Raw genomic sequence first — 26569 nt, 5'->3', positions numbered from 1 at the left:
CCACCTGCACGTCCGCGCCGGCTGGCCGCGGGCGTGGGGGGACGGGCGGCCGGGGACCGCGTCTGGCCCCTGGGGCGGGAGCCCCCGGCCCCAGGCCCGCGGAGAAGGCGGCCTGAGGGAGCCCCGAGATCGCCTCGCCGCCGGCGGCGTCTGTCAGGACCGCAGTCCGCCCAGATTGTAACCTTGGCCTGTATTCGAAGGTGAACTGATTGGTTACCGCTTGTCACAGACTCGGACCCTAACCACAGGGCTTCACTGCCTTCCCTTAGCCGGGGATGGGGCAGAGCTGGGCGTGTTTGTGCGTTTCTCTCCAGCACACGTGAAATTGTTTGTTTACTTCGAGGAATAGGCTGAAACTGAATTCCAAGCGGAGACGTGCAGGCCCGGCAGAAGTTAGAAGCGCCAGCTCTGTGAATGAAACGGCCAGGGTCGGGTGACCTACCTGTCTGTCCGGTATACAGACGATGAGAGGACGCTCACTTTCTTCCGAAGGCAATGCTAGGGCATGTGGGGGTCTTTTTATGTTATTATTACTAGTAACATCCCCGCAGGTCTCTTAGCAAAGTGGCTGAACAGTTGTGAAAATGAAAAATAGTTCGCATAGGTGTCAGTGGATTTATGCCTATTTATAAGGACTGAAGAAGGTTCAGGGTGTTGGAGCAATCTGTCAGAATTCATAAATAGTGGAGTGCTTATTCGTCACACGGTTTACTAATTAATGCTCAGTATTAGAGCAGAGCTTAGAGAATACTTGTATATGCATTCGTATTTATATACTTGTATATCTGTTAATTTTGTTTTGCTTTACTGTGACAACACAGTTAAAGCTTCTAGCTTACAGTCATCTTTTTTTTTCTTGATGGCATAAAACAGTTGAATAATCTTTCTCAATTTCCTGCTTGTGATACCAGCATTTTAGGATAATTGTGTATGTCTAACATTCTTGAAGTAAGGAGAGCCATATCCCTGGTGACTTGTGTGGGTGTGGGGGAGGAGGAGAGCACACGCTATCCTTTCTAATTTGAACACGTGGCCACCTGACACAGGGGAGACATATGACCATAGTGTATATTGGCTAGAATATTTGCCAAACTTACCTTAGGGATATCAGAAGGCCTGGTTGCTCTCTCACCTCTCAATAGCTGTTGGTTTAATTTTACTCATTTTTCTAAAAGTGCCCTGCCTTTCATTTTATGAAACATCATGGGATGAGAGATGAGATGTACCGAGTCAAAGGATACCTTATTTTGGTTGGAACAGTCAAGATCTAGCTCCATGAAGAAGTAATGCAGGCCGGCGCCACGGCTCACTAGGCTAATCCTTCGCCTTGCGGCACTGGCACACCGGGTTCTAGTCCCAGTTGGGGCGCCAGATTCTGTCCCGGTTGCCCCTCTTCCAGTCCAGCTCTCCTGTGACCCGGGAGTGCAGTGGAGGATGGCCCAAGTGCTTGGGCCCTGTACCCCATGGGAGACCAGGAAGAAGCACCTGGCTCCTGCTTTTGGATCAGCACGGTGCACCCGCCGCGGCAGCCATTGGAGGGTGAACCAACGGCAAAGAAAGCCCCTTCTCTCTGTCTCTCTCACTGTCCACTCTGCCTGTCCAAAAAAAAAAAAAAAAAAAAAAAAAAGCAAAGGTTTTTTTTTTTTTTTTTTTTTTTTTTTTTTTTTTTTTGCTAGCTATTGGGAGAGCTCATGATGGAGTAGCCTCCTGTTTTGAATCGGGGCTTGGGGAGAGGAGGGAAGGTTGGGACCAGACTTAAGAAACTGAGGCACTGTATCACTTTGCTAGGGCTACCATGGTAAATACCATAGACTGGGTGGCTTAAACAGTACTCTTCTCACACTGCTGGAGGCTAGAATCTGAGATCAAGGTGCCAGGAGGACTGTTTCTTCAGAGACCTACCTGTGATCTTTCCGCTGGGTCTGTCCTAACCTCTTCTTAGAATGCCACCAGTCACTGGATTAGGCCCTCACCTTTATAGCCTCATTTCACTTAATTACATCTTTAAAAGTCTAATCTCAAAATCCAGTCACCTTGGGAGTCAGTGCTTTACTGTAGGATTTTGGAGGGAGTGGGTGGTACCGTGTCTTCGCCAGCTGAAAGGCAGGAGTAGCTGGGTAGCTTAGGTGTAGGCCCTGAAAGAGTTGTTTTCTTTCCAGTGGTCACACGCCTTTCTGAGAATCTGCTGAGTGCTGTGAGCCCTGTTCTTAGAAAAATGCACGATATTTTTCTTTTCCTTTCTTTTTTTCTTATTTCAGAGATTTCATGGACTCCCGTTTCTTAACCACAAACATGGAGCTCAGGTTCTAGAGCTCTGCCCTTTGCTGATTCCATTCAGTTCAGCAGGCAGTGTTGAATGCCTGCTAGGCACTGGGAGCACAGATCTCTGGCAGGAGTGAGCCACAAGGAATTGGCTGATAACTTTTGTTTCCTCTGGCAGACTTCTTCATTGCACCTCCTGAACCCTGATTTTCAAATTACAGGATCCTCCGGAGGTTTGCCGTCCTTTGTCTGTATTGGTGATGTCTGCTTTCTCAGTCCTCATTCATTCTTTTTTTTTTTAATTTTTTTTTTATTTTTGATAGGCAGAGTGGACAGTGAGAGAGAGAGACAGAGAGAGAAAGGTCTTCCTTTGCCGTTGGTTCACCCTCCAATGGCCGCCGCTGCAGCCGGCGCACCGCACTGATCCGATGGCAGGAGCCAGGATCCAGGTGCTTTTCCTGGTCTCCCATGGGGTGCAGGGCCCAAGCACCTGGGCCATCCTCCACTGCACTCCCTGGCCATAGCAGAGAGCTGGCCTGGAAGAGGGGCAACCGGGACAGAATCCGGCGCCCCGACCGGGACTAGAACCCGGTGTGCCGGCGCCGCAAGGTGGAGGATTAGCCTATTGAGCCACGGCGCCGGCCTCAGTCCTCATTCATTCTAAAATGCCTTCAACTCCCTCCATTCCCTGAAGCTGCCCTTGTCAAGGTCAATAACAAGTGGCCTCCCTAGTCCCAAGCTACTGGTTGCTTATCAGTGCTAATTGAACTTAACCTGTCATACTCGTTTTGTGTCGTTGAGCATTTTCTCAGGAGAAGTATTTCTTTTGCCTTCTGTGCACTGTACTTGCATGGTGTCGTTCCTACCATAAGGACAATTTTTTTCCTGGCTGTTCATCCCCTAAAAAAATTTTACTGCAATTTAGTGTAGGAAATATATATTATTCCCAGTAGCTTCATGAGTATATAAATTACATGTGTCAGCTTATACACCTGTGTGCCTATCACTTTCTGAAATAAAAAGTTTATGGCATACTTGGTTTTCACTCCATGACATGCGTGTGATTTTCTAGAATACAAATGTGTTTCTGCTTTCTCTCTCTTCTACCTATTCTCTCCTCATTGTATCTTACCCAATTCTAGAGATTTAAATATGAACTGTAGCTGATGACTCTTAAGATTTAGGTCTCCAACTGCCACTTCACTCCTGAGCCCCAAGGCTCATGGATCAAAGTTCTTTAGTGATATCCCCTGGGAGATCAAATAAACATCTCAAATTTAATGCATTTGAAACAGGCCTCTGGATTTCTACCACCTGTCCCTCCTGCAGTCTTTCCCGTCTGAAATGTTACCTGCCTCCACTCAGAGGGTTGAGCCAAGGACTTAGCCATCCCTTGATTTTGATCCCCCCCCCCCCCCCCCAGTACACCAACTCCCTGTGCAAGTCTTCTCAGGTTAACTCTTAAAAAGAAAACAAAATATGATCTGTTCTCCATCAACACCACCACCACCATCATCATAATCTTTGTCTTGTCTGAATTTCCTAACTACTTTTTAAAAAATATTTATTTATTCATTCATTTATTTGAAAGGTAGAGAGAGAGAGAGAGAGAGACAGACAGACATTTTCCATCTTCCGTCTGCTGGTTCACTCCCCAAATGGCCTCAACAACTAGGAACCTGAAACTCCATCCGGATATCCCACCTGGGTAGCAGGGTCCCAAGTACTTGAGCCATCAGCTGCTGCTTTCCCAGGCACATTAGCAGGGAGCTGGATCGAAGTGGAGCAGCAAGGCCTCAAACAGAAGCTCATATGGGATGCCAGCATTGCAGGAGGTGGTTTAACTCACTGTGCCACAACACTGACCCCACTTTTTTGTTCAGTCCATTTTTTTTGTTACCTTTTTTTTTTTTTTAAAGATTTTATTTATTTATTTGAGAGGTAGAGTTACAGACAGTGAGAGGGAGAGACAGAGAGAGGTCTTCCATCTGATGGTTCACTCCCGCAATGGCCGCAATGGCTGGAGCTGCGCCGATCCGAAGCCAGCAGCCAGGAGCTTCTTCCAGGTCTCCCACACGGTTTCAGGGGCCCAAGGACTTGGGCCATCTTCCACTGCTTTCCCAGGCCACAGCAGAGAGCTGGATTGGAAGAGGAGCAGCCGGCACTAGAACTGGTGCCCATATGGGATGCCAGCGCCACAGGTGGAGGATTAACCTATTACACCACAGTGCCGACCCGCATTTTTCTTTATAATCTACTTTTTATAAAAATATTTATTTATTTGAAAGGCAGTTACAGAGAGAGAGAGAGAGAGAGATATCTTCCATTCACTGTTTTACTTCCCAGATGGCTGCAACAGCTGGGGCTGGGCAAGGCTGAAGCCAGAAGCTAGGAATTCCATCCAGATCTCTTGAGGATGGCAGGAGCCCATGTTACTGGAGCCATCTTCCATTGCCTTCCCAGGTGCATTAGCAGGGAGCTGGATCTGAAGCAGAACATCTGGGACTCGAAGCAGCACTCCAATACACTCCAGTATGGATGCTGGCAGTGCAGGTGGTAACTTAACCTGCTGCACCACAACGCCAGTCTTTTTTTTTTTTTTTTTTTTTTTTTTACAGGCAGAGTGGACAGTGAGAGAGAGAGACAGAGAGAAAGGTCTTCCTTTGCCGTTGGTTCACCCTCCAATGGCCGCCGCGGCCGGCGCGCTGCGGCCAGCGCGCTGCGGCCGGCGCGCTGCGGCCGGTGCACCGCACTGATCCGATGGCAGGAGCCAGGAGCCAGGTGCTTTTCCTGGTCTCCCATGGGGTGCAGGGCCCAAGCACCTGGGCCATCCTCCACTGCACTCCCTGGCCACAGCAGAGAGCTGAATGCCAGTCTTTATAATCCACTTTGTACATGTTAACCAGACTGTTTTATTAAGAAGATAGTATATCAAAAGTTTTCAGCCGGCGCCGTGGCTCAATAGGCTAATCCTCCACCTTGCGGCGCCGGCACACCGGGTTCTAGTCCCGGTCGGGGCGCCGGATTCTGTCCCGGTTGCCCCTCTTCCAGGCCAGCTCTCTGCTATGGCCAGGGAGTGCAGTGGAGGATGGCCCAGGTGCTTGGGCCCTGCACCCCATGGGAGACCAGGAAAAGCACCTGGATCCTGGCTCCTGCCATCGGATCAGTGCGGTGCGCCGGCTGCAGCGGCGGCCATTGGAGGGTGAACCAACGGCAAAGGAAGACCTTTCTCTCTCTGTCTCTCTCTCTCACTGTCCACTCTGCCTGTCAAAAAATAAAAAAAAAAAATAAAAAAAAAAGTTTTCAGCAAAAACAAAAGGTTGAAAATCAGTAGTACTTATAACAAAAGTAGTTCCCTTCAACCCTTAGTTTCAGTATTCTCTTATGTATTTCCATGTTTGTAAATAATATATTCATCACTATTTCTTGATTTTGTGACTTCAGACATTATGTATTAACTTCTTGCCATTAATGCAATATTTGGCTAACTTAATAGTATTTATATTTGGACTTTGTAATTGTTATTACCTGCTGATCCAATAGTATATTATTTGATGACACCTTTCATTTATGGTTCTCCATTTTTCTGGAAGTTAATAATTGCCTTTTAATTCACCTAGTGTTACTTATTTTGGTGTGTACCCATTGTTATTCATACCTTCCAGATGTTCCATTATCCCTTCCACACAGCCATGAATTATATTTCCCATATTTTCTTCTTCCTCCTCCACCCATTCTCAGAGTCCTCCTTCCTTCCCCACAGCTGTTGCTCTCAAACAGAAAGCTGTACTTTCTCTGTTATCTTGTTCTGTACCCTGTTTTCTGGATCTCATGGCATTTTCTTTCTCAAGCTTATATTCTTGTTTTGTTGGAGCACATTTTCTAGCAACTTTCTAAGAAAGAATGCATAGAAAATAGTTTTGAGCTAATATCTGAACATATCTATTTATTTTCTATCCTTTTCATTGCTAACTTGAATAGATTTGGGGTTACAAATAATTTTCATTCGGATTTTAAAAATTATTTTTCTGTTGATTTCCAACACCCGTGTCCTTATGGGTGATTTGGTTTTTCTTTCTAGATTTGTTTTTGTATAGCCAGTTTATCATTGGTATTGTGAAACATCTTAATATTCTATGGCATGCATGTCTCTCTCTTTCTTTTTCATTTTTTTGAGTTCTTTCAGATTTTTTTCCCTTTATTTCTGGGAAATTTTCCTGCTAGATCTCTGATAATTATTGTCCCTCCATTTTGTTTCTAAAGTCCTTAGTTGGATGTTGGACATCTTAGGCTGATTTCTTTACCTTTTTATTTTCTACTTTTTATATTATTTCCCACCTCTCCCTTTCTTCTGAGAAATGTTTTTAGTTTTATCATCTGTTATTGGTGTCAAATTTTCTGTAGTGTTGATTCTTACTATGTGTATGCAGTACCTTATCTCTCTATTGATTATACTGTTTCTTTTTGTTGTTGTTGTTTCTTTTAATAAGTGTTTTTCTTCACCTTGTAATTGTTTTTTCTTTCTGCTTGTTTGCTTTAGACTTGTCTTGGGAATTTTTTTAAAAGATGTTTTTATTTGAAAGGCAGAGTTGCAGAGAAACAGGAAGAGACACAGACTAAGATCCTCCATCTGCTGGTTCACTCCCCAAATGGTTGCAACAGCCAGGGCTGGACCATGCCACAGCCAGGAGCATGGAATTCCATCTGGCCTTCCCTGTGGGTACAGGGGCCCAGGTACTTGGACCATCTTCCACTGCTTTCCCAGGTACATTGCCAGGGAGCTGGATTGGAAGTGGAGTGGTAGGGGCTCCAACCAGCACCTGTATGGGATGCCAGCGTCACATTTGTTTAATATGCTACACCCATCATGCCAGCCCCAGTTGGATGTTTTCTGTGAATGTCTAGCCATCCGTTCTCTGTTCTTGCTTCAGGGGATGGTAGAAATACATGATGATAAATTCTCTGGGTAAGCCCGGGATCACCACAAGGTGATAGGTCAGTGACTTGGTCTTTTCTCCCCCAGTGTTAGTATCTCATTTCTCCAGAGAGGACTTCTCCCATTTCCTTCTTGGATATTGGAAACCTGACTGTCTTTGTAAATAGATTTTCAACCAAGCCTTTTTTCTTCCCTCCCCTACCCTCAACCTTACCCGAGTGCTGAACTTTCCATACTTCTTCTTTTTTTTTTTTTTTTTTTTAAAGATTATTTATTTGAAAGGCAGAGTTACAGAGAGGCAGAGGCAGAGACAAAGAGAGAGGTCTTGCGCCCACTGGTTCACTCCCTAGATGGCTGCAACGGCCGGAGCTGCGCCAATCCAAAGCCAGGAGCTTCTTCTTGCTCTCCCACATGGATACAGGGGCCCAAGGACATGGGCCATCCTCCACTGCTTTCCCAGGCCATAGCTGAGAGCTGGATTGGAAGTGGAGCATCCGGGACTCAAAACTGGTGCCCATATGGGATGCCGGTGCCGCAGGCTGGGGCTTTAACCTGCTGTGCCACAGCACCAGCCCCTGAACTTTCCATACTTCTTTGTATTTTGGCTCCAGTTGATAATCACTCCCTCCTGCTGGATTTTTGTTTCCTTTGCTTTAGCTAGACCAGTTACCGCTTGTCCTCAGAGTAATCTTTAGGAACATGGCTCTGGCTTAAAAGCTCCCCATTTCCTTTGAAATACATCCCAGATTTTTCACTGTGACCAACAAAGAGTTGTGTGGTATCGCCCCCATCTGCCTCTCTGACCTCATCTCTCCCTGCCTCACTACCAACGTTCTAGGAACAGGCCAGCCTTAAGCCTCAGTCTCCCTCTGGCTCTTCACATAGCCATTCCTCCTCATCCAGGCTCATATCAAATGTCGTCTCAGAGAGGCCTTCTCGGCCACGCCTTCCCCTTCAGTGTTCAGGGCACTTGGCACTATTTGACTTGAACTATTTGTTTCCCCTGTGAAAGGACAAAATTACAACAATTTAAAGACCTTAATTGGCATTATTTTCAATGCTAGAATTGGGCAGTACCTCATTCCCTGAAACCAAATAACTGCTCTGAATGTCCTTAGAAGAGGGTGCTTTTATAGCTAAAGAAAGCAGAAGCAAAAGAGTTGGCCATTGGACCCCAGTGCACTGGGAATTGGTCATTTCAAAGTGACTCCTTGAAGGCAGGAACAAGAAGACAGAACAAGACGAAAAAGAACTGATTAGCATCATGTTACCTCAGGTTTCCTTTTGTATGTTAGCATGAAGGCAGAGGAAGCTTGAGTATCGTGCCAATTGAAACCAGTCTGTTTGGGATATTTGGCTGTTACCTCTCTAATCCTGATTTTTTGGAAGGTCAGATAAACAACTTGGTGACCAGGAACTTTTCTGTGAATAACTCCATCTTGACTTTTAGCCTGATCTGTGCAGGTGCTGAGTCCAAACCATGGTCTCCTGTAATTTTCATTTGCCACCTCCAATTAGAATGTAAACTCCTTGAAATCAGGTGCCTCATCTCCCTTGTTCACGACTCTCTCCCTAGATCCTAGAATCATGCCTGGCATGTAGTAGGCCCTCTTGTGTTTGAAGTATGAATGAAGAAATATTCCTCAGTGTAAATTATTGAATTAAAATGTCATAATGAGTCTTAAGTGTGGTGTAGAACAGAGTTGCTTCAAAATGGATAACCATTATAGTATTTAGTCAAAGTGTACTTACTGAACCCTGTGTGTTTGTTGTAGATGGTGGTCACAAGTGTCCAAAAATGAATGCAGCATTGTCTCTGCCTTTGGGAACCTTATACCCAGGGAACATACTCCTAATTTACGAGTAACTCTAAAGAAACCTTTTTCTGCTAGTCTCACAAAACTTTCCCCTAAAACTTGTTCTTTTTTCTGTTTATGCACAAAACCTTTGGGAGTAATCTTACCTTCTCATTCATTCCCATTCAAGGGGCCTCGTGTCATATACCATTCATCCCACAAAAATTCGGGCATCTCTTGTAAGCTTGATCTGAGATACAAAGAAAACTAAAATCTAGTTCTGTCACTAAACCACAAATTCTTTTTTTTAACTTTTATTTAATGAATATAAATTTCCAAAGTACACTTATGGATTACAATGGCTTTTCCCCCATAACTTCCCTCCCACCCGCAACCCTCCCCTCTCCCGCTCCCTCTCCTTTTCCATTCACATCAAGATTCATTTTCAATTCTCTTTATATACAGAAGATCGATTTAGCATATATTAAGTAAAGATTTCAACAGTTTGCACCCACATAGAAACACAAAGTGAAAAATACTGTTTGAGTACTCGTTATAGCATTAATTCACATTGGACAACACATTAAGGACAGAGATCCCACATGAGGAGTAAGTACACAGTGATTCCTGTTGTTGATTTAACAAATTGACACTCTTGTTTATGGCATCAGTAATCACCCTAGGCTCTTGTCATGAGTTGCCAAGGCTATGGAGGCCTTTTGAGTTCACCGACTCTGATCATATTTAGACAAGGTCATAGTCAAAGTGGAAGTTCCTCCCTTCAGAGAAAGGTACCTCCTTCTTTGATGACCTGTTCTTTCCTTCTTTCTGTTGGGATCTCACTTGCAGAGATCTTTCATTTAGGGTTGGTGTGTGTGTGTGTGTGTGTGTGGTTGGTTTGTTTTTTTGTTTTTTGTTTTTTGTTTTTTGTTTTTTTTTTTTTTTGCCACAGTGTCTTGGCTTTCCATGCCTGAAATACTCTCATGGGCTTTTCAGACAGATCCAAATGCCTGAAGGGCTGATTCTGAGGCCAGAGTGCTGTTTAGGACACCTGCCATTCTATGAGTCTGCTGTGTATCTCCCTTCCCATGTTGGATCATTCTCTCCCTTTTTTATTCTATCGGATAGTATTTGCAGACACTATTCTTGTTTATGTGATCCCTTTGACTCTTAGTCCTATCATTATGATCAATTGTGAACAGAAATTGATCACTTGGACTAGTGAGATGGCATTGGGATGTGCCACCTTGATGGGATTGAATTGGAATCCCCTGGCACGTTTCTAACTCTACCATTTGGGGCAAGTCCGATTGAGCATGTCCCAAATTGTACATCTCTTCCCTCTCTTATTCCCACTCTTATATTTAACAGGGATCACTTTTCAGTTAAGTTTCAACACTGAAGAATAATTGTGTATTAATTACAGAGTTCAACCAATAATATTAAGTAGAACAAAAAAATACTAGGAGGGATAAAGTATTAAGTTGTTCATCAACAGTCAGGGCAAGGGCTGATCAAGTCACTGTTTCTCGTAGTGTCCATTTCACTTCAACAGGTTTCCTTTTTGGTGCTTGGTTAGTTGTCACCGATCAGGGAGAACATATGATATTTGTCCCTTTGGGACTGGCTTATTTCACTCAGCATGATGTGTTCCAGGTTCCTCCATTTTGTTGCAGATGACTGGATTTCATTGTTTTCTACTGCTGTATAGTATTCTATAGAGTACATCTCCCATAATTTCTTTATCCAGTCTTCTGTTGATGGGCATTTAGGTTGATTCCAGGTCTTAGCTGTTGTGAATTGAGCTGCAATAAACATTAAGGTACAGACAGCTTTTTTGTTTGCCAATTTCATTTCCTTTGGGTAAATTCCAAGGAGTGGGATGGCTGGGTTGTATGGTAGGGTTATCTTCAGGTTTCTGAGGAATCTCCAGACTGACTTCCAGAGTGGCTTAACCAGTTAGCATTCCCACCAGCAGTGAGTTAGTGTCCCTTTTTCCCCACATCCTCGCCAGCACCTGTTGTTGGTAGTTTTCTGTATGTGAGCCATTCTAACCGGGGTGAGGTGAACCCTCACTGTGTAAACCACAAATTCTGAAGGGGGTCACAGCTTAGTTGTTCCTTTCACCAATCACTTGCAAGAGGCTGGAAGTTCTGCCGACTCTGCTTCCGTAGGAAACCCTTATGAGTACTCTCTCCTTTCAAACAGAAGCGAACTTGCCCTTTGCCTCAGGCTCGCATGTCTGGGGTGATATAAAAAATAGATAGAATTGGTCTTTGTCCCTGGTTTCTGGCACAAACCCTTGGAGCCCCAATACCCTTGGAATATCTCGGGTGATAGGAGTGTCTTGTCATTTAACTCTTGGGGATGCACCTGGAGCTTTGTTACCGATTCAGCAGACTTCCTCCGATCTCCTGCCCCACTCTCACCCCCTGCACAGGCATGGGTGCTTGTTTTTAAAAACTCACATTAATAAAAACGTAGATGCTGGGAAAAAAAAGGGACTCTTGACTGCACTCGAGTTTATGCCAGTGAGGTGACTCGGCAAGGTGACCCCCAGGCAGTTCAGGAGGGGCCTGATCACCAGAAAGACAACAAGTAGTGGAGAAGGTGGATGCTATCATCCCCAAGCCCTCACCTCCGGGAGGGGCAGGGGGCTGGAGATTGGGTTATAAAACCTCTTAGCTGAGCATTTCAAGCTTAGTATATCTACAACTGTATTTCAGGTCTTGCTTTCCCCCAACTTAGTCAGTGGCAGTTTTGTTCCTGTAGTTGTCAGTGAGGCCTCCCTAAGCTCCCTGTGAGATACTACCCCTTGTACTCACATGGCTTCCTTCCCCTACTCTGCTGTCTTTTCCTGTAGTACTTCATTATCGGTGGACACATGTTTCTAGAAGGGTGGTAATTGGAACACAGTTGCTGAGGAATATTTGAATGAATAAATGATGAATTTGGGAGCAAGTGACAGCTAGATTGTGTCAGTTTGTATGTTTTTCTTTCCTTATAGGCAATGAGGAGCTAAGAGTGTTTTGTCACAGGACCTTTAAGATTCTGTAGGCTGGGGCAGGTGTTGTGGCGTAGCATGTAAAGCAGCTGCCTGTGACACTGGCATCCCATATAGGCACTGGTTCAAGTCCTGGCTGCTCAACTTCTGATCCAGCTCCCTGCTAATGGCCTGGGAAAGCAGTGGAAGATGGCCCAAGTGCTTGGGCCCTTGCACCCATGTGGGAGACCCAGAAGAAGCTCTTGGCTCCTGGCTTTGAACCAGCCCAGCTCCAGCCATTGTGGCCATTTAGGGAGTGAATCAATGGATGGAAGATTTCTCTCTCCCTCTCTCTCTGTAAACTCTGCCTTTCAAGTAAATAAATAAATCTTAAAAAAAAAAAAAAAACAGATTCTGTAGGGTGCTCAAGTAGGAAGTTGGCGTTAAGTGTTGACAGTGTTGGTGGCAACAGTGATGCTAATTCTGTCTCCCACTGACTACAGAGCATGTGGACTTTGAAGTCTTTGTACAGAATTTGAACCCAGTCAGCATAGGTCCTAGAAGAATGTCAGTGTAGGCCTATGTGAAGAGAGAAAAATAGTTCCTTGTCTGGTGTAAGATCCTCCTTTCTCTGGAGGTTGATTTGGTTGTGACGCCTAGTTCAACCTGGCCCTACATACCTAGACAGACCGTAATTTTCAGGCTTGGGCTAGGACCAAGTCCCATGTTCCTGCTGTGCCCAGAAAAATCAAGAAATTAGTGAGTGAGCAGAGCTGGCCTCAGGCTGAGCTATGCCTGTGTGATCCAGACACACAGCTAGCACTGCCACTTACAAGCTGTGTGATTTGCAAGTAGGCAGTTTTATAACTAATGGATCTGGGGACACTGCAGATTAACTGTTTCTGCTTGTCTGAGGATATTTCAAACAGTTCATGGAAAAATGGAATTAAAATATAAGTTTATTTTGGTGTGGAAGGTTTTGGAATTATGCATACTAGAGATCATCAGAAAGTTCACAGAAAACATGTATTAGGAAAAAACCATGTATGAATTTCAGAGTACCTTGTTTTTAATATTCATTTTTATTGACTTGAAAGGTAGAGTGACGGAGTAAGTGAGAGATCTATCTCCTGGTTCACTCCCTAAATGCCTGCAACAGCCAGGGCTGGGCCACACCAAAGCCAAGAGCCAGGAACTCCATCTTGGTTGCCTACGTGAGTGGTTGCAACACATGGACTCAAGCATTACCTGTTGCTTCCCAAGGTGTGCATTAGCAGAAAACTGGATTGGAAGTGCAGTTAGGACTTGATTTCAGGCACTCCGATATGGGATACAGGCAACCCAAGCATAGTTTATAACCCCTGTGCCACAACCCCTGCCCTAAAATACTTGTCTTTTAATTCCAGCTTTTACAAACTTTTTGAAGTACCCTTTCATCTCATATTGAGATATGAATAAATATTAATTAGATGCTGTTGGAAACATAAGCTTTTACAATTAAATCTGGTTTTAGAAATTTAAACTTCTTGGTTCAATGTGATTTTACTTAGGATAGTATACATTTCAAAGATAATGGTGGGATAAGATAAGACTTGCTAATTACTAACGAGTGTGAACAAATTTGGCAGATAATCTAGTTCATTGGTTTTCCTACAATCTGTGAAGATGTGTTTAAACATAAACTTGGGCACATTAGCTTTTTAAAGGGTTTATTTGAGTGAACGGCCATTCATAAATTGGGCAGCTCCGAACCACAGTTGGTTGGGGCTCCATGAGGAGGGCATGAGGGGGACTTTTATTTTGTGTTCATAGAAGCAGTTTACAAAGACAAGACTTTGGGGTTAAACGGCATGTGAGCTCTTGTGCTATAACGATCTTGAGTGGGATCTTACTGTGTTCAGACTGCTCCGACAGTTCCATAGTCTGGGTGGCTTATAAAAAGCAAATCTCTTTCTCACGGTTCTAGAGGGATGGGAAGTCCAAGATGAAGGTACAGGCAGGTTCAGTGTCTAGTTAGGGCATGCTTCCTGGGTCATGCTTGGCTATCTGCTTCATCATCTTTTTTTTTTTTTTTAAGATTTATTTTATTTATTTGAAAGGCAGAATGTCAGATCTTCCATCTTTGGGGAGCACTGGTTTACTCCCCAAATGGGTGCAATGGCCAGGGCTGGGCCAGGCTGAAGCCAGGAGCCCAGAACTCCCTGTGGGTTTCCCACATGGATGGAAGGGGCCCAAGCACTTGGGCCATCATCCGCTGCCTTCCCAGGCACATTTAGCAGGGAGCTGGAAGGGAAGCAGACCCAACCTGTGCTCCAGGATAGGATGCAAGAAGTGGCTTAACCTGTTGCACCACAGTCTTCTCTGTGTGCTCCTGTGACAGAGGGGGAGGGGTGGCGAGCTCCCAGGTGTCATTTGTAAATGCATTAATTCTGTTCCTGAGCTTTCCAGCCTATGACCTGATCATTGCCGGTCATCACACAGGGGCTCCACCTTGAAACACCATCTTGTTGGTGATTGAGTTTCAATAAAAGAATTCAGAGGAGTGTGTTCAGGCTGTGAAATCCTGTTCTTGTGACCTCAAGAGTCCTAAGTAGTATTTGGTGTTTCCCCATGTCCTTGCCTCGAAAATCTGAGACATTTGATACACTATTAAAATCTGCTGTCCATTCTGTAGTTTGGAGTCATTTTGAGCTTTTATTTTCTTATCTAGAAAATGGCAATACTGGTTGCTGGTCTAATTAATTCAGAGGGGTTGTGAGTGTTAAGTAAGATGTTGAATGTCAAAGCACTTTTGACCTAAGAAGTATGGAATTGAAGATGAAATTCATTGGTTTCCCTGAGTTTGTGGTGTGTTGAGGGCGGTGATCATCACTGGGGTTCATCTGCTGTCGCTACCCTTCTGCTGCCAGCACATTTATCTTGCGTAGAGAAGCAGTGTACAATGTGTTTCATGAATTCATGCTGCGACCTAATGCTTACTTACTGGTGCACACGTTAGTGCTCATTTGATTATCTCAGCATACACACCCTCTGTAGCCAGCCAGTTTTTCTGACATCTAGTGCTTATCAGTGCGAGACTAGAGCAAAGCACAGACTTGCCTTTTAAACTGAAAAACTGCAATGCTTGTTTGAACAGTCAGCATCAATGTGTGATTATAGGTACACATAACTGTGGACAGTCCTTGTCTTCTCACCTCTCTGGTTCTCTCTCCCTCCCATTTCTCATTCAGTAGATCTCAGGACATGGGGCAAAACACGTGCCCCTAGAGTAAGAGTAGGTAGGCAGTTTCTGGCATGTGCCTGTTGGGTTTAGGCGGGAGGAATCATATGAGCTGTGCATCCCTAAGAAATCCTGTCTGCTGCAGTTACAGTATGAGAGAGAAGTTTTTTTCAGTAAAAGGTAGCCTGGGATTTAGTGGCTTTTCTTTCCACAACCCCTTTCCCCCAAAATACATATTCACACCTGGGAGAGTCACTAGGCCTAGAGTCCAGATTATGCTAAGCTGTTCTTATGGTGAGTTGGAGTTATACATCTGAACCGCTAAGTCTGTCCCTTGTGACTATGGTGCCTCTCTCCCTCCAACTAAGCACACCTGCATGCACACACCTGTTGCTTGCTGTTCTCTTAACAACCAACAGATGACTAGTGACGCTTAACTCTGCACTGGTAGCTTTCCACTTCTTTTATATGCATAGTATAAAAGAGAATGCACTCCAGATACCTGAGTGCTACAGCCAACTATTCTGTTAACCAGGCACAGATCTCCTTGCAGCAAAGACGTAATCACTCACTGTGCCCAACCTCTGACCATCTGTCTTCATCTGTTTTCTGCTCTATAACAGTTCATTGGCCGGCTAAGTTACAAACAATAGAAGTTTGTTTGCACGGTTCTGGAGGCTGGGAAGTCCAAGAGCATGGCACTGGTGTCTGGTGAGGGTCTCTGTGCCATGTCGTAACATAGCAGAAAGGGAAGCCAGCACACAAAGACAGAGCGGTGTTTGAATCTGTAACCCACTTCTGTGAAAGTAGCATTAATGTGTTCATGGGAGGTGGAGCTCTCAAGATTTAAATCATCTCTCTCTCACTCTCTTTTTTTAAAATATATTTATTTATTTATTTGAAAGGCAGAATTAGAGAGAGAGATTTTCCATCTATTGGTTCATTCCCCCAAATGACTTCAGCGGCTGATATTGGGCCAGGCCGAAGCCAAGAGCTTCTTCTGGGTCTCCCACATGGGTGCAGGGGCCCAAAGACTTGGGCCTTCTTCCACTGCTTTCCCAGGTACATTAGCATAGAACTGCATTGGAAGTGGAGCAGCCATGGCTTTAACCTAACCACATTAGGTCAATGTCAGCCCTAAAACCAGTATGCATTATCTAGGGTAGGAGCAGGTACTTTGAACATGGCTGTAGGGCCTACTCCTAAGAGGACAATGGTGCTCTTAGAGATTGAAGGGGAGTGGACAGGACAGTCTGGACAAAGATCCCCAGTAGATTTGTGTCTCCTCGACCCTCAGTAGGGACTAAGCTGCTGGAGTACAGTTACCATGACAGGAGCCACCCAAGAAACCCAGGCAGGCAATTCTTTTGTTGGCTAAGGTCTACCCCAACTCTCCATCTTCCTGGGATCTGCGTGCTTCCTTTAAACATCAACACAACGTGACCTCCGATGACTGTCGGTGCTGTCAGAGGTCCTTAACCTTTGGGGCAGAGACTACTTGGGGTGGGGCAGGGAGGGGTCAGATGAAGCTGGGAGTGCGTTTTCCCTTTGAAGGAAAAGAATACCTTTAAAGGTAAGGCTGGTATTTATTATGCAATAGAATGACTCAGGTTGAAGATAGGTCTTTACCACGTATATACCAGAGTCCTGTTAGTCAGCTACAAGGAATGTGACATAACAGAAATATGTGATGGGACAGTGAAGGTAAATTGAGTAATTTGTCCATTAGGATATATGCAAAGCATTTCCTCATAGTACCTGTCTCTCCCCGCCCCCCCCCCACCCTTTTTAAGGTTTTATTTATGAAGGGCAGAGTGACAGAGGAAGATCTTCCATCTGCTGGTTTAAACCTCAAATGGTTACATCAGCTGGGCATGGGTCAGGCTGGAACCAGGAGCCAGGAACTCCATCTGGGTCTCCCACATGGGTGGAAGGAAACTTAAGAACTTGAGCCATAACCTGCTGCTTCCCAGGGAGCTGCATCAGAAGCAGCGTAGCCAGGATTCAACTGATACTCTGATATGGGGGGCGGGTGTTGCTGTGCCATGATGCTTGCCCTGTCCTTTTAAATTTAAGCTGGCTATTATGTTCATATCTAATTACTACAACCATTAAATATTAGTTCTTTTATCTGAAACTGTAGTAACTCTCTTATTTTCTTCTTTTCCAGTCAAACTTTTTCCTGGTATATACCTATTGAGATTTTTTTTTTTTTTGACAGGCAGAGTGGACAGTGAGAGAGAGAGAGAGACAGAGAGAAAGGTCTTCCTTTTGCCGTTGGTTCACCCTCCAATGGCTGCCGCTGCCAGCGCGCTGCGGCCGGTGCACTGCACTGATCCAATGGCAGGAGCCAGGTGCTTATCCTGGTCTCCCATTCTTTTTCCGGTTTTTATATAGTTGTTTTTACATACAAACTGCCTGGCATTTTTAATAACATCCTTCATTCTGGCTATTAAAATTTTTGATTGGTCCACAGTACATAGAGGCATCAGATCTTGCCCTCTTACGCACTGTGATATGGAGATACTCCCCACCTCAATCTCTCCCACAAGTCACCACTGTGTAAGAGCTTGGTCATTTTACTGAGAGGACAACTTGTTGAGTTTCTTTGAGTTTAGAGAGCTCCACTACAATTCTTATAACCACTACGGTAGTGTCTCTGCCCTACACGCCTACCTTGTCATTACAGAAGTCCTATAAAAAGCCAAGTACAGTGGATACTTGTTCTTTTTTTTTTTTAAACATATCATTCACTTTAAAAAAAATTTTTTAAAGATTTGTTTATTTATCTGAAAGGCAGAGTTACAGAAAGTGAGAGACAGAAAGAAATGTCTTCCATCCACTGGTTCATTCTCCAAATGTCCGCAATGGCCAGAGCTGGGCCTATCTGAAGCCAGGAGCTAGCCTCTGGGTGTAGGTCCCAAGGACTTGGGCCATCTTCCACTGCTTTCCCAGGCCATAGTAGAGAGCTGGATCAGAAATAGAACAGCCAGGACTCGAACCAGAGCCCATATGGGATGCTGGCACTGCAGGCGGTGTCTTTGCCTGCTGAGCCACAGCGGCAGCCCCCAGCTTCTCTTTTTACATTAGTGGAATTCTCTACCTCACAGGTTTTTGTGGGAAGCAGTGTTGATATCTGTCTGCTTCCCTCCAAGCCTCATACAGCTTATACCCAGACAGAATAGAGAAGGAATAGGCACACTTTTCAAGCTTGCTTATCTTTGAATTTGGAGATAAAAATTACAGCAGTATAGAGTCTGAGTGATTTAGCCTGTCTGGGTCGAGTGGTAAGTAGATGGAGTGGCCGTAACCTGCTACTCCAAACTCTGGAGCTTTTCTCATTGGTATGACGTTTGGATTTCTTTCCTAAAGATTTCCCACCTTTTTTATTTATTTATTTATTTATTTATTTATTTATTTTAACTTTTATTTAATGAATATAAATTTCCAAAGTACAGCTTATGGATTACAATGGCTTTTCCCCCCATAACTTCCCTCCCACCCGAAACCCTCCCCTTTCCTACTCCCTCTCCCCTTCCATTCACATCAAGATTATATACAGAAGATCAGTTTAGCATATATTAAGTAAAGATTTCAACAGTTTGCACCCACATAGAAACACAAAGTGAAAAATACTGTTTGAGTACTAGTTATAGCATTAAATCTCAATGTACAGCACATTAAGGACAGAGATCCTACATGAGGAGTAAGTGCACAGTGACTCCTGTTGTTGACTTAACAAATTGACACTCTTGTTGATGGCATCAGTAATCACCCTAGGCTCTAGTCATGAGTTGCCACAGCTATGGAAGCCTTTTGAGTTCACCGACTCTGATCATATTTAGACAAGGTCATAGTCAAAGTGGAAGTTCTCTCCTCCCTTCAGAGAAAGGTACCTCCTTCTTTGATGACCTGTTCTTTCCACTGGGATCTCACGGAGATCTTTCATTTAGTTTTTGTTTTTTGTTTGTTTGGTTGGTTTTTTTGCCAGAGTGTCTTGGCTTTCCATGCCTGAAATACTCTCATGGGCTTTTCAGCCGGATCCGCATGCCTTAAGGGCTGATTCTGAGGCCAGAGTGCTGTTTAGGACATCTGCCATTCTATGAGTCTGCTGTGTATCTCACTTCCCATGTTGGATCGTTCTCTCCAAGGCAGTTAGACAGTGAGAGAGACAGAAAGGTCTCCCTTCCGTTGGTTCACTCCCCTAATGGCCGCTACGGCTGGTGCTCTGGGCCGATCCGAAGCCAGGAGCTTCCTCCTGGTCTCCCATGTGGGTGCAGGGCCCAAGCACTTGGGCCATCTTCCACTGCCCTCCTGGGCCACAGCAGAGAGCTGGACCGGAAGAGGAGCAACCGGGACAGAATCCGGCGCCAGCTGGGACTGGAACTTTGGGTGTCGGCCCCACAGGTGGAGGATTAGCCTAGTGAGCTGAGATGCCGGCCTCCCACTTTGTTTTTAAAATGTTTATTCATTCTTTTCTATTTATTTGAAAGGCAGAGTGACAGAGACAGAGAGACAGGGAGAAAGAGAGATTTTCCATTTGCTGTTTGCTTCCCAAATGTCCACAACCTTTGAACTTAAATGAGGCCAAAGCCAGGGGCCAAGACCACCATCTAAGTCTCCCACATGGGTGGCAGGGACTCAAATGTACTTGATCCATCTTCTACTGCTTCCTGAGTATACACCAGGAAGCTGGGTGGGAAGCAGAGACTAAACTTAATCCCAGCATCTCGTATGGGGTGCAGGTGCCACGAGTGGGTTCTTAACCTACTGTGCCACAACACCCACCCCCACATTCTGAATTCTGACTTGATACTGAATCCCTTACATTATTTGGCTACTAGTAGTGATTTTTTTAAAATGATTTATTTATTTATTTGAAAGTCAGAGTTACACAGAGAGAAGGAGAGGCAGAGAGAGAGGTCTTCCATCCGCTGGTTCACTCCCCGATTGGACACAATGGCTGGAGCTGCACCGATCCGAAGCCAGGAGCCAGGATCTTCTTCTGAGTCGCCCACGTGGGTGCAGGAGCTCAAGGATTTGGGCCATCTTCCACTGCTTTCCCAGGCCCTAGCAGAGAGTTGGATCGGAAGTGGAGCAGCCGCGTCTCGAACTGGTGCCCATATGGGTTGCTTGGCACTGCAAACGGTGGCTCTTCCCACTATGCCACAGTGCTAACCCCACTAGTAGTGATTTTTAAAAACTGGGAAGGGAATTTATTTTACTAAAATTGGGAAAGAGAGAGTCTGTAATCCAGTGGAATTGCCCTCACATCTTGAGACTCTGACAACTATATCCTCATTTTCTCGTTTTGTAGACTACTGTGCTGGGAGACTTCGTGTTGTCTTAACCATCCCAAAAGTGCTACGCCAGTGCTGATGGCCTCTCACCACAGCCTCTTCTCAGGCATAGACTCAGTCACCTTCCTCACTCTTCTTTTCACACCTGGTGGCTGCTGTTGGAATCTTTGGTCTTCGTGAGGTCAAAACCAGTGTCTTTGAACTGGATTATAATTCCCTGACAGTAATTAACCTGCTAGAAATGGAGAGTGACTACTAATGGATATGGGGTTTCTTTGAGTTTGATGAAAATGTTCTGGGGTTAGTGACAGTACTAAAAACCACTGAATTTATGATATGACAGGCATATCAGTTTAAAAATAGACAATTTAAAAACAACGGAAGTCACCTCAGATCCCACTGCCAAAGGATTAACCATAGCTCGTGTCAATTGAACGTTTCACAGAAAGCTTACTCAGTGCCAGCACTTAAACCTCTTAGGGATCTTCACATTGTTTCCTCAAAATGGCTTTGGGAGTCTTCTGGTCAAATTGGGACTCCTGAGTCTTTCCCTGGCATTGTTTCCACGAATTTGCATGCCTGTTTCACAAAGACTTTTAGATGGAGGGACAGTGTGCTAATTTGGAAGTCATTAAAATACTGTTTTACAGAGTTTGGTGCTTTGTTCAAACACAGATGACCAAGGTTATGAGTAATGGTGTGGTTCAGTTAGCATAAGCTAACAGTTTGTGTAAAAGGAAAGTGAAAACTTCAGAGATGTTAAGTATCTGAAGTTATCTTTTAGTGTCATGGAGTCTATGTTAATTCTTTTCCCCAGAGAATGTAAGAAAGAAGTAAAATTAGAATCTTTCCTATATTATCCATTTACCTTGGCCTCATTTAATTAACATTGGAGTAGAAAAGCTGGCTGGATTTTGTTGGCACAAAATGCTAGTCATCAAAATATACTATCGTCTGTTGCTACTCAGTAAATCCAGAGTGTTTAAAGTACAGGCATCAAAAATAAAAATAAAAAACTGGCATGCAAAGTTTTTTACAGTCCTTATTTTTTGGTTAATGACTTTGGCATGAAAATCCTGTACTCTGGGGGCTGGTGTTGTAGCACAGCAGGGAAAGCTGCCACCTGTCATGCCAGTATCCCATCACATCGGATGCTCCCCGTCTGATTCACTTCTCCGCGCTTGTGCCTCCGAAGGCAGCAGGTGATGGTGCAAGTACTTAGACCCCTGCCACCCATGTGGGAGACCTGGTGGAGTTCCTGGATCCTTGCTTCAGCCTGGCCCTACCCTGACTGTTGGCAGCCATTTGGGGAGCGAAACAGATGGAAGATCTGTATCTCTCCTTCTATTTCTGTAACTCTGCCTTTCAAATAAATAAATAGATCTTTTAAAAAGTATATTTTAAAGATCTTGAAATCAATATACCAGTACTCAAACTTTATTCTTTCATCATGTAGTTTTTAAAAATTACTTATTTTCCATGAAAATTGTCTCTAGAAACTTATGAACAGGCATGATCCTGACTGAGAAGTTTTTGTTCAGTGCATTTGATTCCTGCAATTTCATGTCTTTTGCATTCTGATTGAAGCAAGTTTGCTTTTAGTCAATAGCACTGAGATATGAATGTCCACACAAAGTGTATTCTTTCTTAAGAAAAATGCTCTTAAAAATTTGACTTTAATATAATAAACATTATTTAGGTACTGTAGTCTCATAGTTTTTATCATTGATGGACCAAACTTGTATTCTAAATTCCATGAGAGCAGAAACTGTTTTTGCCACCACTGTAAGTTCCCAGAGTTTATCCAGAGGCTTAATAAATCTATATGAATATATAGTAATCATCATATATTTGTTAATATATACTGTTTTGTAATATAACTCTCCCCCCATTAACTGTAATGTTCTGAATTGATAACATTGTTTGTAATAATACTTCTTAATGTTTCCATCTTTCTTTAGGTTGGTATTTTGTATGGCACCTTTTTCTGTCTAAATTCAAGTTTCTGCGGGAGCTAGTGGGAGACACAGGATCCCAGGAAGGAGACCATGAGCCTTCAGGCTCTGAAACTGAAGAAGACGCTTCAGCCTCTCCGCACAGGATCCGATCTGCTCGCCAAAGGAGAGCGCCGGCTGAGGAAGGCCACTGACCCCAGTCGCGCGTCAGGACAGGCAGTTGCAAGCCTCTGCCATCAGTGCCATCAGTGGCTTGGCTTTGAAAGTTACTGAATGACTAAAGAACATTTGTTCTTAGATTTTAAGTCCAATTCAAAAAAATATTTATATGTAAGCCATATAAAAATAAAGGGAAGTAAAAACCAAATTGGACCATTGCAGATTTCATCTTACAGATAATCTTTAGCTTCATTAGCTTTCTACTTATTCACGTATTCCTTGACTCTTGGGCTTGTTTATTCTCCGTGCTGGTGTGAATCTGGTTAACATTCAGGCTTGACAAGGCATCCCTTCTGAGTCCTGAAATGTGTGCTTCTCTTTGCATTTGAACATGTCTGACACGGCAGTGCATCTCCTTCCTGTCAACCAGGTGATAGCCATGTGATTATTCCAGCTTGTGCATGTGTAACCCTACAGCTTGTCACAGTGTCATCACCTTCACCCACGTGTGTATCATTGACATCAAAGGTGTCAGGTTTAATTGGCATTTAAAGTGTCTTCAAAAAGATTACACTATGATTCAGCATTGAAATGAAAAGTTATTGTGAATGTAGAAAAGCATGGAACAGAGCAGCTGGGCGTATATTTGATATTAGTGAAGCAAATATTCGTCGCTGGAGGAACGACAATTCCATATATTCTTGCAAAACAACAAAATGCTTTACCAGACCTAAGAAAGGGAGGCACCCAAAGGTAGACGAAGCTGTACTGCATTTTGTGAGTGAGACATGTGCAAAAGGACTGCCTATCACATGCCAGGTGATGCAGTTGAAGGCAGGAGAAACTGCCAGAACTCTTGGCATCGATGAAACAAAATCGAAAGCAACAAGAGGCTGGTGTGACCGACTCATGCCTCGAGCAGGACTGTCGTTAAGGCACCAAACATCGATTTGTCCAAAGCTTCCCGTTGGCCTTCGACAGAATGCAGTGGTAGAGTGCTCTCTTGGGAAATGCTGCGTCACCCATGCTCTTGCTGACACAGGGGCCGTGTGGTGTGGAAAAATGAAAACATCAATGACTGTGATTTGAAAAGTGATTCGGAAGAATTGGACTCAGAATATGAAGTCATAGTTATAACTTAACCAATTTATTTCACACATTTCATTACATAGGCACAAGCGATGTGATAAAAATCTGTGTAACTGTAAAAACACTGTTTCAGTAATTATAAAATAAACATTTTCTGTGATACGAAAGCATCGTGTCATAGTTTAGTAGGCAGTTGTTTTTCATGATGATCCATCTAGTGCATATTAACTGTTGAGAAGATCTTAGATTAAGTAAAAAATGGTAGTTCATAAATTTGTTTCTTCCCAAGATAGCCAGTTTTTATTAGGGAACTTAATTCTGACTCTTACAATGGTAAAATAGTTATCATCTGTGAAATACATTTTGCATAATCTATTCAACATTTTAGAGTAGAAACTTAGGAGTCTAAGAACTATCTTCTACTTTAGGAAGAGTAGGAATGGTTACTCCCTTTGTATGGGAGAACTTTATGCTCGAGGCTTAGGTTGTGCAGATTCACAAACAACAATTCAGTGACGAGACCTCAAAGGAATTGTGTATTGAGGAGGGAAAAATGGAGTGGGGGAAAATACCCACAACTCTAAAATTACTCTTGCCAGGTTTCTGTGTTTGTTTTAACTGAACTTTGGAAGGAGTGTTTACAAGGGGAGAGAGAGGGATGAAACAGTCTTCCTGTTCAGTGTCACTTGCTTTGTTTAAAAATGCAATGCAAAGCTAACTCATTTTGTTAATCCAAGTTTTTAATGTTTTTAGCCTCCTTCTTTTGACAACTCATCATACCTCTCTTTTATGATGGTGTATGAGACCTCATACTTCATGCTGACGGCTAACAGTTCACTGCTCCACTCCAGGTTGTTTTCCTGGTGAACACCTCTTTGTTGATACTGTAGCCCTTTGGGTGTGCAGAAAGGGAATTCACAGAATATAACTAGTTTTTGTTTGTGTGTAGGGGAGAGGTTCTAGCAGCTGAGAGTGGAGCACAAGCCTGTCTTCATTTCCTTAGTGGAAGCACTGTTGTATTTTCATGTGCCTATAAGGCATAACAGAGCAGTGAGCATCAGTTAGGAGAGAAATGCCAAAATAGCTAGGTTTGAAAGGATATTTAAATTAAGTTTTCATAGACTACTGCTTTGCACTATGGATTCTGCTTTATGATGGCTGTCTAACCTTTAGATAAGAGTTGCTGAAAAACTTTGAGTTGCTGGCAAGCTTTCTGTCATGTCAGTATTAGATTTATGGCTGATGTAACCCTCTCCCCTGAAATCTACACGAGTCAAGCCTAAACTAATGCAGACTGATTCATTTGAAGGTATACATGTTGGTGTTATTTGTTGACATTTATGCTTCAAGCATGTCTCATAAGAATTTTAAGAAGTACTGTGTTTAATTTACTTGAGAAATATACCTAATTGTATATTAATATCTCACACTTGCCAGGTTTTAACAATCCCTTAGGGAGAGTAAAGAGAAAAGGCTGATGCCAACAGGAAGAGTCTATAAACTAATCATTTGTTTACAGCTTTTTGTTTGTGCATCCCAGAAGACACTTAACTTCAGTACGTGTTTCTAAGACCACTAAGAGGGAAGATAAACAGTCAATGCAGAATTAATTGTGTGGTGTAATGTTTTTGTTCTTTTTCCTGTTGTGGTGTTTTTGTAACTGAATTTACCAGAACTGCAGCACAACTGCATTTTCAGTCTCTCAGTAGGAGGTAGACTAGCCTGTGGTTAACTTTGAAGTTTAAAACGTTAAGAGCATTAGAAACACATGCCAGCATCAGTCTTTTCTGAATCCTCACAAAGAATGATGGTGATTGACTATACCACCTTTTGAGGATGGGTTGTTTTATTTCCATCCCAACTGACCATTCTTTCTTCTTTAGTCTCTGAAACTTTTTTTTTTTTTCTGAGAATTGCCTGTGTAGTAATATTGCTAAAATGTAAATGCCAAAAGCACTAAATATTGTGTAGCACTGTTAAATCTAGTCTATTCGTGTGAATGAATACTCACACTAAATAGAGTACTCACTGAATTTTGTAATGGCAGTTTCATAGTACGAACACAAACACACAAAACACATCAGAGAGCCATTTGACAAACATGGTGGCCCTTTTTTTATGTTACTAGGTTTAAGCACCATTTCAAATATTTTACTGATATATGGGATATGTAGCGTAATAGATTTCATATATGGCATCTTGAAGCATTGAAAGATTTGAAAGTTGTACATTTTTACTTTTAAAGAAACAATTTTTGAAATCAAGTCAAAGACATGCTCTTTTTTAAAGCCAGTTTTTCTCAAAAGGAGTGTTTTAAGGTAAAACATAGCCTGCGGTGTAACTTTAGGATTTCACTGAATTTCAGGTGCTTTCATATTTGAAGTTGACTTTAAAAAGCCATGGAGCAGTCTTCACTGGTTCCAGACACTGAAGCTAGGGCTCTGGTTTGGAGTCCAGCATTCAAGCACCCATTGTCTGCTTCTAAAGTGTGCTAGAGTTCTTAACTTGAAGCTGAAAGTGTAATATATTATCATATGTTAATACAAGTTACCTGTTCCAGGTGTTAGTGCACACATACCACTGCTTTATGAGGGGTGTTTAGCGTCACCCTCCAAGTCAGTTCTATGCATAACCATTCATCAAATACTGCTGCTGTGGTTTCCCAAAAGAAACAGTCTGTGCTGTGCTAGGAGGCGTTATCACTCACTGCTTGACAAGTAGATTCATAAGGATTTAGAACTGAGTGTTAATAGCGTGTTAATAATACCTTTGTATAACATGATGTAAAACTGGTCAGTACTATATCTAAAGCTTTTGTGGTTTATGATGTTTTAACTTAAAACAGAATAAATTAAAATGAAAAACAAAA

At 43.3% G+C, this 26569-nt stretch overlaps 1 protein-coding gene across 1 annotated transcript in view; it reads left to right on the top strand.

Annotated features, from left to right (window-relative positions):
• The window catches only part of SMIM13 (small integral membrane protein 13), a 26752-nt gene extending 183 nt beyond the window's left edge, over window positions 1-26569 (top strand). Inside the window, exon 2 of the mRNA XM_008262385.4 lies at window positions 22459-26569. Within this exon, the coding sequence (XP_008260607.1) occupies window positions 22459-22646 (188 nt within the window). The 3' untranslated portion in view covers window positions 22647-26569. The remainder of the gene's footprint in view (window positions 1-22458) is intronic.

This window comes from Oryctolagus cuniculus, chromosome 5, assembly GCF_964237555.1.
Source record: "Oryctolagus cuniculus chromosome 5, mOryCun1.1, whole genome shotgun sequence".
NCBI classification, from domain to species: domain Eukaryota; kingdom Metazoa; phylum Chordata; class Mammalia; order Lagomorpha; family Leporidae; genus Oryctolagus; species Oryctolagus cuniculus.
The sequence above is the reverse complement of the archived record's forward strand: the minus strand, read 5'-3'. Positions and strand labels throughout refer to the sequence as shown.